Genomic DNA, 19,540 nt, shown 5'->3' on the forward strand with positions numbered 1-19,540 from the left:
AAAGAATTAAAATTAATCTATTATAAACTATCAATATACAATTTTATTTAATTAACTTGATTTAGTAACTATTATTACAATTTGGTATAGATTCTACGTGAGCAATGATTGCTTTTCTATTCTCTAGTGACTTGTTGAGGAGGGCACCACTTTTGAGTGCAGCAAGTAGAGGTATTCTATCTCGGTCACTGACAGGTCTAAAGGAAGAGTTGTAAAGAACTTTTTCGACCCATTCAAGAGATCCATACATGCCAACAGTTCTCCAACTGGTCATGTAAGATGTTTTCAACGGGAATTGTAGTTTAATGACCAATGCCAACATTTCGAAATTCATCGAGCTTATAATCCTATCCAAGTCGATAGCTCTGAACAAGAGTTCTTTTTGACTTTTAAATCTTGATTTGTTGGTTTCATAATAATAATTTAGATATTCGATCATGTCTAGGTTGTTTGATAGAAATGCCGAATCAACTGCCTTTTTGAATACATCGACAAGCTTATTAGTGATAATGCTGTTTGATTCGATCTCGTCATCGTAGAGCTCAAACAACATTTGTGTAAGTTCTTGGTCTCGTTTAAGAGTGGACGTTCCGTACTCTGGCTTAAAAAATACTCTTCCAATATGAAAGTATTTGAGTGCAGGCAATGTTTGGACACTAATTTTGAAATTGGCAGGCATGGAGATATCTGTTTGTAGTTTCATTGCCTCTATGGATTTGTAACTACCGTTTTGCAATAGTTTTGATATGGTTGAGGCTTGATAATCATAGGATATTTTACCAGCGTTTTCAATGAGGTACTCGGCGATGGCAAAGTTACCTTTTTCAACATGTTCATCGACCGCTTTTTGTATTTCGCCTCCAAAGTGACCAGGTTTATCCCAAGTATTTACATTGTTATAAATTACCTCGCCGACTAGGAACTCGATGACTTGAATGTCGTTTGACTGTAAACTGATGAGATGAGTGTATCTATTTCTACGGTGTTCACGCAAGAAATCGTATGCAAGTTTGACCAACTCGACAGAGCCATATCGAGTGATCATGGTGAATCCACAACGATCCAAAAGATATGAAACCAAATCCATGCTACTGTAATCGGTGATATTGCCATAGTTTTTACTTATTGTCTTGATAATGTATTCTTCAAACAGTGGATGCGATTGTTTTTGAATGGTGACGAAAACAACAGCTGGTGGAGGCATCAACGTGTATCTCTTGTACAATTCGAATATCCAAAGTTGATAATACTCTGTTGGCACTGGTAGAGATGGATCTTGTTGGAAAAGATGTGGAATAGTATCATTCATTTTGGAAATGTCGATCGATTTTAAAAGTTGGTTTTTGTATTTGGTAAACATGTTGACCAAACAATCGTAATGTGCTTTGATAATGTCACCATCATCTTTACAATTATTGAGAGGATTGTTTGCCAAATAAACATGAATCCAATGGCTATGATCTTTCTCTAAAAGATCATATGCCAAATGCATATGGTCTGCAACGAATTGATGATCGGTGTTATAGTAGATTTGGTTGAATACTGAAAGAGGCAGGTTCTCTCTTAGACCCAAAATCATCTCTTTTTGTATGTCTCTTCTGATAACATAGTTGAATGGTACACCCAAAGTAGGAACCGATAGTTTCTGCTCCAAACAGACTTCTTCCAAATGTTTAGAGATTGATTTTCCAAAATGGTTGATTATATGATGCAAAATTGATTTTCTACCAGAGTACAAACAATGCTTGATTAAATCACTAATAAAAAATACTTGTTTGTATGCATCATTGATTGGTTGTTTATGAAAGTAGGATAATACATATAACATTGAATATTTCTCTTTATCATCTTTTTCTTTTTCTTTTCCTTTTGATGAAGAAGAAGAGAATAATCTTGAAAATATTGAATTCTTTTCTTTTGTTGTTGAAGAAGAGGATGGAGGAGGAGGTTGATCAATATTTTTGTTTAAACATTTAAAATCTATAAATTGAATAAATGTATTCCAAATATCGATGTTTCCATGATTGTTGATGAGAGAAACTAGAAAGTCACTTGGTGGAAAGCTTTCATTTTTGAAATGAACTCTTGTTCTAAGAGCTTCTGGGTCAAAGTACTCTTGAAAGTAGTCTTTAAAGTCTTGATGATAGTTTGATAGGATGAGACTAAATGTTTCGGCATCGTCGATTGATGTCATTGCAACTTGAATAAAGTCACTATTGGGAGAAAAGAAATTCTCCTTTTTGAAACGAGGTCTTTCATCTTGCTTCAACAAGAGTTCTTTAATCACTGCATAGTATCTATTCTTGATGAGCCATACCAAATCAGTACCCAAATGATAGAATCTCTTTCTCTTGCAATGATAAGTCATCTGAGAGTCTTTTACCTCTACTCTAACGGCATTGTTTGGTACTTGGATACCAAGAAACTCAATGTCATCTCGAGTCTTGTTTAATATCTCTCTTAAAAGTATCTTGTTTCTAAATACTTGTAATATTATTGATTCTTTAGACATTATTTGTACAAATAATCCATGTAAATAAAATTAAAGATGATGAAACAAGTAGAAGTGGTCGCAAGGGTGTTGATGAAAGACTGAATCGGAAAAAGATCGCATTCACAGTTTCGTTGAAAATAACTTTAATGTTTCGGAAATAAATGATATTGATATTAAATAATATCTATATATATTATTAATTATTATGATTATTATTTTTAAATTAGTGTACAATTTGTTCCAAAAGTTTATTTTCCATTATGATGTATTGTTGTTGCGTTTAAAAATAGGGTAGGGTAGGATAGGATGGTTGTATGATTTGATTTGATTGTTATGTTTGTTATGTAGTATTATACATAATAATTAATTATTATTTACATCAACCATTAATTTAATTTAACTATTAATTAATGATAAGGGGGTTGCTTTTAAAGTATTGAGTCAAAGAAAGATGTCAGTAGTTAAAACGAGAACGAGCATCTATGTTTGCTTATGAATCTTAGTTATTATATTATATATTATGTATCTACAAATCATTTTTTGTTTATTAATTACTTGGAATTGTGTGCAGTCAGCCGATCCCTCCTTTGGTCTCGTGCAATGTATTGGTCTACCACAAAGCCTGCTGATATCATCGGCCCCAACAGCCCCTGATTGGTGGTTTCTTTTTTCATAACAATCAGACAACAACGACCAGGGTGGAGGATTCGTTTACTTGGATTCTTTGGGTGTATCTCATGTATGCATTGTTTTCTGTCTTGATTCACCATCACATTACTGACTATCATATTTAGGATGTTGAAGATACGCGATTTAGGCCCTAAAACAGTCAATATTAAAATTATTTTGGAGAGACACCCTTCCAAAATTCATTACTATGGAACCATATAATTTACAAACAATGTGTCAACGCCAACCAAATGTAAATCGGGATTGATTCTCCAACTTTTGGATTACAACAACATATACTCTTAATAGTTTTGCATTGTTAGTTAAGGACAAACCATCTGTTTATTGATCAAGGACCTTTGAGTCTTTTGTGAAAATAAATTTTATTTTTTTCGACTGTCCAGTTACCATAGGGAGCTTACGAGTGTAAGAAAAGACAATTTTGATATCAAAAGAGAATTCGTGTTTGATGAATCGTTGGCCAGTAGCTTTGTAGTTCGACAGACCTGCACGAGCGAGACTGTGTTTGAAGTTGTTACGATTAAAGAATGGAGAACGTAATATTATTGTTTTGATTCCGTTTACCATTCCATCATTATTATTATTATTATTATTTTGATTATTATTATTTAATTTTAATAAATTATTACAAAATATGTGACATTCATCTTTACAATAATTATGTCTATAATCTTCCAATATTGTGAGTGATGGGAGGTGTGGAATGATTTCTTCAAAATATTCTTTTCTGTGTATGGGATTGGTGATTTCAGCTGCTAGATATGTGATATTATCCATAGTTGTTGATAGTATATTTTTAGTGCCGTAATATCCTATGTTGGTCAGATGTAGTTTCCAAAGTGATGTATAGTTGGATGCAAAGTCTGGTGGAATATTGTGACTGGGAATACGGAGCTTTTTGATTTGTGATGCGATGTTGATGGGTAGTTGGATTGGTAGGTTGTGTTTTCCTGGCAATCCAAGTGTTTGAATGGGATTGGTAAACTCATCTAGTACGACCATTGGACCACCCTCTTTTAGATGATCCAAGAACGACAAGTGTTTGAGTGATGGTTGGTATACTCCTGAAAGAATATCTTCGGTATTATAGAGTACAAGTGACTCGAGATTAACCATCACGCCAAGTGCACTTTGAAGTAGATTATTGTAAGATAATGTCCGACCAACCAATCTTAACTTTGTAATACCTTGAAGAAAAATCACTGCACCGATAGATGGTTTCAATGCAATACCAATCAACAATGTACATTGTAACGAAAGGTGGGTAGGTTGTTTCATTGCACATGCAATATTGTTAATATGTCGTGATGCATCGTCTGCATGTGATCTGGCTTTGCGGTCGTCATAAGGTCCATCATGAGTTCCGATAGAGAAGCTATAGAGATTGACACGTTTAAACAATGATGATCTAACAAGATTAAAGAATCGTTTGCATACCAATCCAAGTGACAGTGCCCATTTGTATCGTCCAACAAGTACATCCTTATCATATGGTCCACACACCCTATACTTGTATCTACCATTCATTGTATCCATCTCCCATGCATATCTAACGATATCGATGATCACCAACACAGGTAGTCTAATACCAACCATTTGAGAATAGTTTGAAAGTGTATCTAATGAATTAGACAGAGTTAGTAAAAGATCAATGAATGTTGTAATATCTATGTATCAATAAATACCATTCTCCAAGTCTTCTTGATAATATGCAATTTCGTTCTGCCTCTCCTCAATTCTATCGATCATCTCTAATCTTGATAGTTGCTTTGGATTCTTCATGTCAGTATCCCAAATGATACACAACGATATCATTATCTTTTTGAGTTCCTCATCGCTCTTTTCATTTAACTCCATCTCTATCTCTCTATGTTTATCTATTCATGTTGGACAATAAAGAAACTTAATGAACAGTCACTCATGGTAGCTTCAGAGTCAGTGGTACTTGAAAACAATCAATATATTGGGTGTTGTGCATTTGACAACTTTAAGTTCCGGAAATTAATGATATTGATATTTAAATAATATCTATTTATATCTATATTATTAATTAATTATTATTTATTATTATAATTAAATTGGGTACAATTTGTTCCAAAAGTTTATTTTCCATCATGATGTATTATTGTTGTTGCGTTTAAATATAGGGTAGGATAGGGATGGTTGTAGGATTTGATTTGATTGTTATGTTTGTTATGTAGTATTATACATAATAATTAATTATTATTTACATCAACCATTAATTTAACTTAACTGTTAATTAATGATAAGGGGGTCGCTTTTAAAGTATTGGGTCAAAGAAAGATCCAAAAATAAATAATAAGAGAAGAGAGGAGGTTTGGTTGGTTGGTTGCTCATTGCCAATTATCGTCATTTATCCCTTATTGAGCTCAATAGATATTCAATCTATTTTTAATCATCGGTTGCACACTAGATTTATATAAAGAGAGTGGGTGTGTTAATAATAACAATGAATGATATAAACTGATTGATTGCTCCACAGTTTAGACATACTCCTTTACATCCACATGATTGACATTCAATAGTCTTTTCTTCTTCCAACTTTTCTCTTGGTACTCTGCAAATACAAGTAGATCCACTGTTTTCTTTCGTTTGAATGCATTTCAAACAACATAATCGTTCATAACCAAGTTTCTTCCACTTTGCTATGAGGTTCTTGTCTGCATATCCTTCGTTTAGACAAAATTCGTACAATTCTCTGCTAATCTCTCTCTTTTTGTAGAACAACTCGTATATGTATTTCGATCTCTGATGATGAATCTTAAAGATTCCCCACATTAACTCATTCTTTTTCTTTCCTTCATGTGATTCATTCTCGACTGTATAGATAGATAGATAGATAGATAGATAGATAGATAGATAGATAGATAGATAGATAGATAGATGGATGAGTATTATCTATGCATTAGTGAACTTGTTACTGATGTTGTCGCTGTGAGTAAACATGATGACTCATGTGCATACCTTCTCTCATCTTTATTTGGAATTCGTCCAATGTTAGTTGTACGTTTGCCCATCCTTCTGGGTATTTCTTTCTTGATGTCTTGATTTTAGGCATATCTATATATATATATATCTGAAAGAGATAGACTTTGAGAATGATTCAAAAAAAAGTAGTATTTTTTGGTTTGAGTGAACATCTACGAAAATTCACAAATCAAATAATATTTAATTATTTAATTAATTAAAAGGATTGTAGATATATGGGATGATTGTAATATAATCACGAATAACATGTATTTGATATTCAATGGTGTGATGTTCTTGCAAACCACAAACCAAAGGAATAAATGATAAGTAATATTCAAAGAATTCTAGTATTCTTTCGATGGTCTTGAGCAACTCGTCTGAATAGCTAATTGATACATAATGTGTTCTTCTGTAAAAATCATAATATCTTCTAATACCGATCTAGCGTGTCCAATCTTGAACCAATCCCTGTCTAATTGTAATTTGGAATCATTCCATACCTTTTAAAGTGCATTACTTGATTCATTTTCAATCATCATTGGGAGAGGAACAGTATTTGTAGAGGTAGAGAAAAGGTCATCATGTTTCTTTTTCTTTAATGTAAGATCTAACCTTTTCAATGGTTTGGGGCCTTCATAAACCAAATGAACTGATATCTATTTTTCAAAGAATCCAAGTATTGCTTCCACAACCATCAATTTTTATTCAAACGAGGATGACCAAATAGAAATGATCTAACTACTTCAATCTTGATACCCGTCGGTTTAAAAATATGATTGTATATATATTTATAAATATCTATATGTATAAATATCTATATGTACTACTAAATTGATTATCTGGTACCCAGGGCAGATGGAAAACAATCCCAACAACAAACCACTTCACCATCTGAACCGTTAAAAACGTTGGATAAGTGAAGGAAGGAGATTGATCCACACCACCCCTTTGTTTGATACCGTTGTCTTTATAGACGCTATCTTTGCACGAAATGAACGTTAAAGGGATTCCTGCAAAGGTTGGATCTGGCGAACTATTCCGATACATACTCGTTTCAATTAATGGGGTCGTTTCATTTTTCGAAAACAATGAAAAAATAAAATTAAATATTTGTTTTTTCTGGATCTCTATTTATGGCATCCCGCCCTGACTCTTTAAAGCCTCTCCTGACGGTCTCAACACCACCTTGGTACGGTTTAATTAGGGCTCATTTATCTGAAATTAATAGATACACTAAAAACGTTGGTCAAACGGAAAATAAATTAAAATATCTCATATCACTTTTAAAGAACATCTTCTTGTTTGTTTTTGAAAACAGATTATTATTTAAATACCACATACGCTCGCATCCGCCCACAACATATAAACACTGTGACGTCAAATTCTATACATATATACACATACATACATTTATTTAAATAGAAAATGAAATTAGCATTATTCGCGCTTGTTGCTGTATTGTGTGCAACCTTGGTCAGTGGTTGTTCAAATACCCCATATAAAAATGAAGTTGTAAGTATACTAGTAACTTGAAAAGTATTAATAATTCCAATACTAACCACATAAAAATTAATTTTAATTTTAATTATTTCTACTCTAGTCACCAGTATACTATGCAAACAATCTCACTGCTACCGAACTTGCCCTTCATGAAGGCAACATGCAAAAGGTCATTGACTATTACCTCAACGGTCCTACTGGAGCCAAATCCTTCTTTTCAGCCCTCATTGTCGATGCTGTCACCAACGAGGAAATCTGCTATGGCTACAACCAAGGTGGCAAGTCAATGATCTATCACGGTGAGATCCAAGCCATCATGAATTGTACCACTATAACCGGAAGAAATTCGTGGAGCGGAACCTATCTCTACACTACCGGTGAGAGTTGTCCAATGTGTCAAGCCGCCATTATGTGGTCTGGTTTTGACAAGGTAATCTATGGCTCTAGCATCAAAACATTGTACTGCGAAAATTGTATGACCCAAATCGCTTTGGACAGCAATGTTGTCAACGGTCAAGGCTTCGGATTGGTACAAGCCAATAATCAGACCGCCTGGAAGCCAGTCCAAATCATTGGAGGTATCCTTTCCAATATCACCGACACTAAAGTGTTTAGAAATTACTGTAACAGTACCACTTCTATCTTCAAAGCTACCCCATATTGCAATGCTGACTTTGTTGGGTACAACAATACTTGCGCAGGCACCAACTCGACTTGTCCACCATGTGAAAACAACGCAACCTGTCCACCATGTGAAAACGCTGCCAGTTTCAACGCCAACACAATGTCATTTGTTTTGATTAGTTTCCTTGCAGCCATCGTCATCTTTGCATGAAAATTCTTAAAGTAATCTAACTTACTTGCCGATTTAATAATATAATACAAAAAAAACCTGATATACATAAAAACAAACAAACAAACAAACAATTTTCCTGTACATACTTTTTTATAAAGTGTAAATTAATTTAAAATAAATATAATCCATTATAATAATAATAATAATAAGTCATCAGACCTCAATACCGACCCATTATTTATATTTTTTCACCAGATTTGCATCGAGCGACTTTGAAGGAGTCAGAGATGATCGTCGCATAGATGTCTTTTTCTTCTTTGTTTGATACTATTTTAACAATCAAATGTAAAGGTCATTATGACTATATCATTTTCATTATTCTTATTGTTATCATTTATAACATTGAATGGTATGTATAGATGGATGATCGAAACAACGAATTATAGTTGTGTTGATCAAACTAACAAAGTAGAATTTACGTATTATAGTTTATTGTTCGACAACAAGTTTGATACCTAATAACTTTCAAGTGATCGGACCGTTTCCGATTGGAGAGAGAGAAGAAGGAGTTGATACACTTGAATACTATGGAGGTATATTTGATATACCTATTGGTGACAATACCATGTATCCATGTGAGTTGGGTGTAAATGGGGTGGTTGGTTGGCAATCGTATAATGCTATCACGACGGCTAGCTCGACATCTCTGACACTCAACTTTTCATCAACAATCAATTGGGATTCATTCACTACTCCACTAAGCTGGAGTGTTTACATGTGGTATGCATACGCTGTTGGAGAGTTTACTGTCCCCTCTTCATCCTCCTCATCATCTTCATCATCATCAAACTTGTATTTATTTGATTGTACAGGTTTGATAAGGTACTATATCAGATCAACAACAAATAATACATATACCGAGTTGATTGGTGATTTCTTCAACTATGGAGTTGGACAGCAGTTGATTGAGCTAGAGCCAGACACTTACCAACTCATCCTTCGCGTTCAAAGCTCGGTTAGACAGAACCTTTCACCACAACAATCATTCACATGTACTATTACACAACAACAACAAACTAGTAGTCAACTTATTATTGTTGAAAAGGAGAATATGGTGCCTTCAATATTGGATGGAAAGTTGGGAGGATACTATGGTTCAATCACATTGATGAATGTTGGTGTAGAGACTATAGACGAGATTACATTACAAACAGGTGATAACTCTGTGGAAGGTGTATCGGTCGAGTTGGTAACTCCATCGTCGATAGCGTACACGTCAAAGACTGGTGTATACATACTGCCAGGTCAAAAATATGGTATTACATTCACAATCAATCAAACGAGTGATGTACAGTGTCCGGCATCACTCAATATCACTGTCAATGGAGAGGTGAGCACATTGATATCATTTAATTGTACGACTTGGGGCAACCCTTGGTCATTTACATTTATCGATTTCGATGAGACTGTTCAGTATGCTGTTGCCTATCCTCCAAGTGGTAGTGAGAGAGGTTGTTTTGGTGGACAAGAGTCGTGTGTTGCAATGTTGGCTACTCACGGTGCAGGTGTGTCGGTGATTGACACGCCGGGATGGTATACTGCCTATCCTGCACTAGCCAACACATGGATTATATTCCCGTCGGGTAGACGTCCGTGGGGATATGATTGGCAGACTGCCAGTCGAGTAGATGCATTTCAATCACTCTACCAATTTGCAAAGCATATGCCTGGAGTACCACCATCACTTGTAGAGTCGCTCTCAATTGACGTCTCACGCATTCTATTCACCGGACATAGTATGGGAGCGTACGGGTGCTGGACAATGCTCGGTCACTATGGAGACATGGCGTTGGGCGGTGCATGCGGAGCTGGGTTTGCCAAGCTGCAAGACTATGTCTATTACAACACACGTCCGTCCTTTTCACACCTTGACCCGTCGCTTAGAGGGTTGCTCATGTCGTCTATCGCCGATGCCGACGCTGATATTCACGCGAGTAATATGGTTGGTATTCCTATTATCGCGCGGTATGGTGGTGCCGACACGATCGTCTCCCCATGGCACTCGAGACGTATGGCGAGAATGGTCAATGAGCTGAGCGGCAACCTGTCGGCAGTGCAAATCAGCGAGGTGCCAGGCATGTCGCACTGGTTCACAGGCATGTTTGACGCGCCTGTCATGGACGACTTTTACATCGCTTCAACCACCTCTCCAACATTCCCCGACATTCCACAAACCATCACTATCACAGTCATGAACCCCGGTATCTCTGGGTCACGTGCCAATATCCAAATACTCCAAAAACACAATACCGAGAGAGTTGCTAGAATCAAGCTTGTCCAGTCTCGTTCAAATACAAACGGCGGTTCATTGACATGGACATTGACCACTCAAAATGTGAAACGATTTGGATTGGTACAAACACCGGTCAGACCCACACAAAAAATGCCAAGTCAGCTAATGATCGACGGTAACATTATACAAACACCAGAGTATTTGCCAGAAGTGCACTATCACAACACTGGAAAGAATTCTGGACTCCAACAACAGTGGTCAATTGAATCAGGTAGTGATTGGACACTGACAGAGCGATCAGCATCCACCTACGGCCCAATCAAACAAATTCTACAAGAGAAACCATTTGTCATTGTCTATGGAACACTCAACGACCAACAATCGAGTGACATGCTATCAGTATCCATTTGGATGGCCAATTACTACAATATCTACGGTAGAGGATCACCAATCATTATATCAGACGCTGAATATCAACATCAAAGTTGTAATATCAGCAACGCTAATGATTCATCATTCAACTATAACTTGATATTGGTTGGAACACCGAGTCAAAATGCAGTCACACAAAAATTAGAGCCCCAGCTAACCGTCTCGTTTGGTAGTAGTACCAACACATTCACAATTGGTGATGACACGTTTGACGGGTCACAACCAGGTACTGGAATAACATTCCTATCACCAAACGAATGTGGTAATGGATTAATATTAGTAGTTGCAGGCACAATTGATAGCCAAGGCCTGTACAACGCCATCCACTCACTACCAATGAGATCGGGTGAGACTGTTCCAGACTACCTCGTCGTAAGCAACCAATGGAACCAAAATGGGTTAGGATCAACCATTACAACAGGGTTTTTCAATAGTCATTGGAATGTTAGTAGTAGTTCTTCATATGTTGCTTTATAATCAATCAAAAATAAATACATAATACATATTTAATATGTTGACAGTCAACTCATTATTATTATTATCATTATTGTTATCATTATTTAAAAAAGAAATATTTTTTATTGATAGCATTCATTCAGGGTTAGGGTTGTTAACTGTGCGAGGAAGAGACAGATAAAACCACTAAAAATTATTTTTTATTTTTTCCCTCCCTCATTGACAAAAAGTGCAGAGGGATGTTTGCATGCAAGTTCATTTTTTTGATCAAACCAACAACCATTACTAGTAGCATAAAATTATTTCTTTATATATATATATACAGATAAGAAAAGAGATAGATAGATAGAAAAGAGATATTATACTTTTAACTAAACTATTTGACTATAAACCAAACTTAAACAAAACAAAACAAAACAAAACTATAAACTTTACTTTTACCTTTTAAAACAAAACTAAAACCAAAAAAACCTTACTTTACTATTTACTTTACTTTACTTTTACTTTACTTATTAAACTTGATTGACTTGGGTTAACTACCTTTACCTTTACCTGACCTTACCTTCTGACTTGACTAACAACTTACCTACTACTTTACTAACAAACAACAAACAAGTACTATATATATATATATATATATTTATTTAATCTTATTTATTTAATTCATATTCATCATCGTTGCAAATAACAAAAGCAAATGACAGTAATGATGGAGCAAATATTAAATTTAGACCAATTTGATATTAATCTTTTAGACAATGTTGTCAGAACCCTTTACACTTCTACCGTTAAACAAGAGGTAAGTCAATATTAATACAAATATATATATCATTCAATGGTATATTAACTTGCTAATGAATACATTATCTCTCCTCTCTTTCTCTTTATCAAAAAAAAACAGAGAGAAAAAGCACAAACGGTACTTGGACAATTCCAAGAGAATCCATCTGCATGGATGAAGGTTGATGCCATTTTAGAGCAGTCCAAGATCCCAGAGACCAAGTTCTTTGGTTTGATCATTCTAGAGTCACTGATCAAATTCAAATGGAGAGCATTACCAAGAGAACAATCTGAAGGTATTAAAAACTTTGTAGTTTCCATGATCATCAAACTATCTTCTGATCCACAAAGTTTCCAACGTGAAAAGGTCTTTCTCAACAAATTAAATTTAATTTTTGTTCATGTATGTAATATAATAGTTTAATTAAATAATGTTTGAAAGATTATTAATAATAAATATTTATTATTATTTATTATTTTAGATTTTAAAAAAGGAATGGCCAAGTCATTGGTCATCATTTATTCCAGAGATTGTAAATAGTAGCAAAACAAATGAAACCTTGTGTGAAAATAACATGGTTATTCTTAGACTACTCAGCGAAGAGATTTTCAATTTTGGTGAAGAACAAATGACTCAAGCCAAAATACAACAATTAAAGAATAGTTTTGAAAAGGTAAAATATACAATATTATAGTCATCATTATTCATTTGGTACTAATAATCTTTTATTATTATTATTTTAGGAATTTTCTTTAATTAATGAATTATGTCAATTTATTTTGGAGAAGGCTCATCGTCCTCAATTGATCAAGGAAACATTATTGACATTACAAAAATTCCTTAGTTGGATTCCTCTTCATTACATTATTGAAAAGGATAAGGCCAAACCTTCATTTTTAATTCAATTATTATTGCAAAAAGTATGTAAAACAAAATAGGTACAAGATTTATACAAGTTTAAACCTTTACTTATTAATCACTTGTAATTTTTTATAGTTTTTCCCAGAACCAATGTTTAGAAATCTATCTTTGCGATGTTTGACTGAAATTGTTTCAATTTCATTACCCCAAGATTATCAAGGTATCTTTGTTCATATTATCGATCAAGTATTGGCAAAAATATCATTGAAACCTGATATCTGTAAGTAATCAATATTTATATACACTATAGTAATGTTGAAATGAATGAATATTAACATTATTATTATTATTTTTCTTTTAGCAAAAATAGCAGAAGATTATGAAAATGGTGATCAAAATGAACAAGATTTCATTCAAGGTATTACACTATTTTTAACATCGTTTTTCAAAAACAATTTAAAGTCGATGGAAGGTTCATTAAATATTCCATACCTAACTCTGGGTCATGAGATTCTAGTATCCATTTCACATGTCGAGGATATTGAAATATTCAAGATTTGTTTGGACTATTGGAATACATTGGCTTCCAACTTGTACAGTGAACCAACTAGATTTGGTGCTCCCCTTCAAACTACTCCTCCACGTATCATGTTGTATAAATCAATTTTATCAAAAGGTAAAGTAATAATAGAAATAATAATTATTATTTATTTGTATATTCTAATATTTATTTATTTATTTATTTATTTATTTATTTTTATTTAGTCCGAAATGTTCTTATTAGTCGTATGGCAAAACCAGAAGAAGTTATTATTGTAGAAGATGAAAACGGAAATGTAATCAGAGAACAAACAAGGGACACTGATTCATTGACACTTTACGAGTTGATGAGAGAGACATTGGTGTTTTTGACCAACCTCGATCCCGACAACACACAAAGCATCATGCTCGAGAAATTGGATCGTTTGGTCAAGAACCAAGAGTGGTCGTTTAACAAGATCAACACGTTGTGTTGGGCCATTGGATCGATCAGTGGGTCACAGACCAAGGACCAGGAAAAGAGATTCTTGGTCAATGTCATTAGAGATTTGTTGGACTTGACGCAAGCCAAAAAGGGCAAGGACAACAAGGCAATCATTGCCAGTGACATTATGTATATTGTCGGCCAGTACCCCCGTTTCCTCAAGGACCATTGGAAGTTCCTCAAGACTGTCGTCAAGAAACTCTTTGAGTTTATGCACGAGTCGCATCCAGGTGTTCAAGATATGGCCTGTGACACATTCCTCAAGATCAGCAAGGCCACCCGTCGTAGATTCGTTATCCAACAAGCCGACGAGACCAATCCATTCATCAATGAAATTCTCGAGCAGCTTCCAACCATCATCTCGGATCTCGAACCTCATCAAATCCAAACCTTCTACGAAGCCGTTGGATACATGATCAGTAGTTCAACCGATGCTGAAAATCGTGAACGTTTTGTAATTCTATTTATGAGTCTCCCAAATCAAACTGTATGAAATAATAATAATAATATTAATAATAATAATAATAGTTTTAAGAATATTTATATTTATTTATTTTTATATTTTTAGTGGCAACAAATAATGGGTAGAGCATCAGTTGGAGTTGAAAATATCGTAAATTTAGATGTTGTAAAGAGTTATGTAAACTTGTTAAAGACAAATCACAAGGCAGCCATTAGTTTGGGGCCATTTTATTTGATCCAAATCAAACTTGTCTATCTTGACATGTTGAATGTATATAGAGCCTACAGTGACTATCTTACCAAGCATCCACAGGAACGATCGACACTCACCAAGAACCTAAAGACTGCCAAAAAGGAAACACTCAAGCTTCTGCAAACCTTTATCGAAAAGTCCGAAGACAAGAGTTTGATCTACAACAACTTTATCGGTCCACTTTTAGACGCTGTTCTTGGAGACTATCAAACCAATCTTCCAGAGACTCGTGAGCCAGAAGTCTTGTCATTGCTATCGACCATTGTCAACTCTCTCAAACAACTCATTCATCCAGATATCCCCAAAATCCTTGAATCAGTCTTTGAATGCACCCTCAACATGATCACAACCAACTTTGAAGATTTCCCTGATCATCGTATTAACTTTTTCACTTTAATTCGTTCAGTCAACCAAAATGCTTTTCATGGTAAACAAGATAAAAAGAAACAAATGAATAATATAAAATATCATACTTACTATTTTTTTATTTATTTTAGTATTCCAATCATTATCAGCTCAACAATTTAAACTATTGGTTGATTGTATTGTTTGGGCATTTAAACATACTGAAAGAAATATTAGTGAAACTGGGTTGAATATCCTCAAAGAGTTGATGGAGAATATCAACAAACAAAAAGAGATATCCAATGTATTTTATCCAACCTACATTGCATCGCTCCTGACCGATGTGTTGTACATTCTCACAGATTCATTCCACAAGAGTGGTTTCCCATTACAATGTGAAGTCATCAAGGTGATGTTTACAGTGGTCGATAGTGGATTAGTGTCAACTCTTATCTATGACCCAGCCACCAATCCAAACATTGCCAACAACACTGAATATCTCAAGGTTGTCATCACCAAGTATCTCTCTGCCACACCAAACGTATCACCACATCAAATCGAATTGATGACACATCGTCTCTTTGGTTTGACAAATGCTAGTGTTGCCGACTTTAGATCGGCCGTAAGAGACTTCCTCATTACTCTAAAGGAATTCCAAGCCGATAATAATGAGCTTTACATTGAAGAAAGAAATGCCGAAAGAGAGGCTGCTCTCAATCGTGCCAAGGCTATCCCAGGCATGGTTAGACCAAATGAAAATGAAGAAATGGTTGATTAAAATCAAAAAAAACAATAAGTAATTAATTTAATTAATTAATTAATCATTTACATGAATGAATAAGAAGAAGAGAAAGAAGAAGAAGAAACGACGAAATATAATAATAATAATACACCATACCAATTCTAAAGAAAAGATAGTATCATCATCATCAATCATCAATAACAACATAATATTTAAAATATCATCAACTCACACATACACATTTTAGAAATAAATTGAACAACCATACACAAAACAAACAATTAATTACTATAATAAGATATGTTGTATGAATTGATCTTTTGAAGAGAAGAATAAAGTCTGTTCGTCATATCTTGAATTTATTGAGGCCAATAGTTAACTTAATTGATGGAGGTACCTCTCTCGGTAATAGGTACCTTCATGCAAAGGTAACGCCGTTTTATTAATGGCGATGTTGTCCCTCCCAATCTATTCAGTTAATCCCTGATGCTGAGATTTTTGAACTCACACAACAATGTCTCTGATGTTGGTGGCTGTGGTTGTGTTTGATGAAAACTGGTTTTTAATCATTAATTTTGTTGCTAAAGTCATAGGAGACCCCTCTACCTTAGCTTATTATTATTATTATTGTTCTTCGTTTTATGTAAATAATTATCTATATTTGTAATATTACGTTTCTTTCATCATATATTTGTACATAACAAGCAAGATTTAGAAAGCCTTTAAAGATCAGAATCATAAACAAGCAAAAACAAGATCATCTGATACAACATACATCAATCAATCACAATATTGTGCTCAACATACATCTATCAATCAATCCAACATACATCATATAGATACACAACACACACACACACATACATAGAATGAGCAGACCAATTAGACCAAGTGGTGGGAAGAAGATCTCATCGGGGTCGGTAACGATTACCATGTCAGATTTCCAAACCTATGAGATGCAGCTTAGACAGATGGAATGCAAGAAATGGATAGAACTTGTCATTCAAGAGGAATTAGATTCCGATCTACACACTGCACTCCGTGATGGAGTGGTGTTGTGTAAATTGGCAAACACTATATTCCCTGGAATCATCCCACGTTACAATAAGAGTAATAGTGTAACATTTAAATTAATAGAAAATATAAATTCGTAAGTGTATAGTAAATGTTGACAATGATGCATCATCATTGATTGATTAATTGGTTTCTAACAACAATCTTTATTTATATTTGTCTATTTATATTTATTTAAATTTATTTAGATTTATTGGAGTAGTAAAGAAATTAGGTATAAATGATCATCAAATCTTTATAGCAACGGATCTATGTGAAAATAAGAACTTTCAAAAGGTTGTTGGTACATTAAATACAATGGCTGCGATGATATGCTCGAGAGGGTTCCCAATCAAATGGCCAACCGTCGAAGATTTGGATACCCCTTCGTCGGTCACCTCTTCGCCATCGGTCAAGGGTGCCAATGAGGAAGTGCCATTACCAGTCATTCAATGGGACAATGCTTTTATCAAATCTGCTGCTGGAAAGCCATCTCCATCCTCTAATCCAAACTCTCCAGGTCCCAGATCGTCCGTTTATGCTACCAAACTAGGCGGAATCAGCAGTAGCAGCATATTTAGTAATGGAGGTAGTAGTGGAAGCATCTCTTCTACCGTCTCTTCCTCACCTGTACAGTCAAAACCACCACAAACAACAACAACAACATCAACAACAACAACACCATCTATTAATAACGGCGCCAATACCAACAACAACTTTAGCATTTCTCAACCAACCACATCTTCACCTATTTATTCATCGGCTACACCAACTCCAACCAAAACACCATCCAATGCAACTACTCCATCCTCATCAAACAACCTCCAACAACAAATGCAACAATTGTCACTGGCTGACCAAAAGATACATCAATACGAACAGCTATCCAAAGAATCAAAGCAGGCTTTGACTCCACTACACTTTGCATCAAAGGACGGTGATTTGGATTCCTCACAAAAGCTGTTGGAAAAGCGACCAGATACTATTGGCGAGACGTCTATGCATGGTCGTACACCATTGCACGAGGCTGCCTCGGCTGGCCAAGCAGCAGCTGTTGTTTGGTTGATTGACCACGGAGCAAAGGTTGATGAAGCTGACATGGACGGAAACACACCTCTACATTTGGCACTATTAAACGGCGACATTACCACTATTGAAAAGCTGGTAAAGTATGGAAAGTGCGATGTCAATGCAATCAACAAGGACTCGTCCACACCAATCATGATGGTCCCGTTGAATGGCGGCGAAAAGATTGTAGATTTGTTGTTGGAGCACGGCGCCGATGTAAAATCATCCAACAAAAAGGGTAACACAGCACTCCATTATGCGACATTGCGTGGCCAACGAAAGGTGGTCGAGAAGCTGCTTGAAGCGGGAAGCGATGCCAATGCTGCTAATGCAGAGGGTGCGACATCTCTTCACGTAGCTGCTGAAGAGAACTTCCCCACCATTATAGAGTCGTTGACGCAAAGCGGAGCACGTGTCGACCACCAACGTGCAGATGGATGGACTCCGCTCTACACAGCGTCGTACAAGGGTAACCTCGAGACGGCCGACTCGCTCATCCTGATGGGTGCCAGTGTCAACGAGACTAATCTCGACGGATGGACACCTCTGCATGCAGCTTGTGCCGAGGGTCACTTTGGTATGGCCGTGTCACTCCTCGACAAGTACGCCGCCAACGTCAACGCACAAGACGCACAGGGCACCACCCCACTCTACCACGCCTGCTCGAGTGGCCGAGAAGACCTTGTCACGCTGCTCCTCGACCGCGGTGCCAACCCCGAGCTGAGCCGTCCCGGTGGTTGGAAGCCCATCCACATTGCATGCTACAATGAGAATGACTCGGTCACTCGTCTGCTCGTCGGACGCAATGTCAATTTGGACTGTACAAACTCTGAAATCAAGGGTTACGCTCCCATCCACATCCTCATCTCGACCGAAGAGCCACGTCTCGAGATTATTGAACTCTTGCTCAAGAGTCAAATAGACATTAACCAAAAGAATGTCAATGGTAGCACACCCCTCCATTTGGCAGTCTTTTGGAACCACTTCCAGGTTCTAGAGTTACTCCTCAAATACAACGCATCACTCACTGAAAAGAATAACAAAGGACGTACACCTCTATCACTAGCTTGTCACTATGGAAATGAAACCGTGGCAAGATACTTGGCTGAACGTATGGAAGTGGACCCAAAGAAACTCAAAATCAAAAACTATAAACAAAAGATTCTTGATATGGAAACTCCTCAATCTCCTCCACCCCCTACTCAATAATCAATTTAATCAAAATAATCTATTAATCAATAATCAATAATGAACAACAACAACAATGCGGCAACTTTGGGACAACACAAAAAGTTTGGT

At 35.7% G+C, this 19,540-nt stretch overlaps 8 protein-coding genes across 8 annotated transcripts; 4 read left to right on the top strand and 4 right to left on the bottom strand.

Moving 5' to 3' along the window:
- Window positions 1–61: 61 nt before the first annotated feature.
- Window positions 62–2,512, bottom strand: DFA_01575 (uncharacterized protein; the record flags this gene model as incomplete). Its single annotated transcript, XM_004359482.1, has 1 exon — window positions 62–2,512. One exon carries the CDS (start codon window positions 2,510–2,512, stop codon window positions 62–64), a length of 2,451 nt encoding a protein of 816 aa, XP_004359539.1.
- Window positions 2,513–3,505: 993 nt separating this feature from the next.
- Window positions 3,506–5,041, bottom strand: DFA_01576 (uncharacterized protein; the record flags this gene model as incomplete). The annotated part of the gene is made up of 2 exons (XM_004359483.1): window positions 3,506–4,803; window positions 4,870–5,041. 2 exons carry the CDS (start codon window positions 5,039–5,041, stop codon window positions 3,506–3,508), a joined length of 1,470 nt encoding a protein of 489 aa, XP_004359540.1.
- A 555-nt stretch (window positions 5,042–5,596) lies between these two features.
- On the bottom strand, window positions 5,597–6,263 carry bud31 (putative RNA splicing factor; the record flags this gene model as incomplete). The annotated part of the gene is made up of 3 exons (XM_004359484.1): window positions 5,597–5,614; window positions 5,654–6,024; window positions 6,170–6,263. 3 exons carry the CDS (start codon window positions 6,261–6,263, stop codon window positions 5,597–5,599), a joined length of 483 nt encoding a protein of 160 aa, XP_004359541.1.
- A 122-nt stretch (window positions 6,264–6,385) lies between these two features.
- DFA_01578 (uncharacterized protein) lies at window positions 6,386–6,701 on the bottom strand (the record flags this gene model as incomplete). Its single annotated transcript, XM_004359485.1, has 2 exons — window positions 6,386–6,584; window positions 6,676–6,701. 2 exons carry the CDS (start codon window positions 6,699–6,701, stop codon window positions 6,386–6,388), a joined length of 225 nt encoding a protein of 74 aa, XP_004359542.1.
- Window positions 6,702–6,947: 246 nt separating this feature from the next.
- On the top strand, window positions 6,948–8,510 carry DFA_01579 (CMP/dCMP deaminase; the record flags this gene model as incomplete). The annotated part of the gene is made up of 3 exons (XM_004359486.1): window positions 6,948–6,953; window positions 7,598–7,687; window positions 7,776–8,510. The coding sequence occupies 3 exons, from the start codon at window positions 6,948–6,950 to the stop codon at window positions 8,508–8,510; spliced, it is 831 nt and encodes a 276-aa protein (XP_004359543.1).
- A 318-nt stretch (window positions 8,511–8,828) lies between these two features.
- DFA_01580 (uncharacterized protein) lies at window positions 8,829–11,673 on the top strand (the record flags this gene model as incomplete). Its single annotated transcript, XM_004359487.1, has 2 exons — window positions 8,829–8,880; window positions 8,960–11,673. 2 exons carry the CDS (start codon window positions 8,829–8,831, stop codon window positions 11,671–11,673), a joined length of 2,766 nt encoding a protein of 921 aa, XP_004359544.1.
- A 676-nt stretch (window positions 11,674–12,349) lies between these two features.
- Window positions 12,350–16,156, top strand: DFA_01581 (uncharacterized protein; the record flags this gene model as incomplete). Its single annotated transcript, XM_004359488.1, has 10 exons — window positions 12,350–12,451; window positions 12,554–12,835; window positions 12,915–13,106; window positions 13,177–13,353; window positions 13,430–13,574; window positions 13,656–13,970; window positions 14,060–14,196; window positions 14,482–14,805; window positions 14,887–15,460; window positions 15,531–16,156. 10 exons carry the CDS (start codon window positions 12,350–12,352, stop codon window positions 16,154–16,156), a joined length of 2,874 nt encoding a protein of 957 aa, XP_004359545.1.
- An 833-nt stretch (window positions 16,157–16,989) lies between these two features.
- DFA_01582 (uncharacterized protein) lies at window positions 16,990–19,450 on the top strand (the record flags this gene model as incomplete). The annotated part of the gene is made up of 2 exons (XM_004359489.1): window positions 16,990–17,270; window positions 17,383–19,450. 2 exons carry the CDS (start codon window positions 16,990–16,992, stop codon window positions 19,448–19,450), a joined length of 2,349 nt encoding a protein of 782 aa, XP_004359546.1.
- Window positions 19,451–19,540: the final 90 nt, after the last annotated feature.

This window comes from Cavenderia fasciculata, assembly GCF_000203815.1.
Source record: "Cavenderia fasciculata unplaced genomic scaffold Scf_Dfasci-F-a-25c12.r2-5, whole genome shotgun sequence".
Classification (NCBI taxonomy): domain Eukaryota; phylum Evosea; class Eumycetozoa; order Acytosteliales; family Cavenderiaceae; genus Cavenderia; species Cavenderia fasciculata.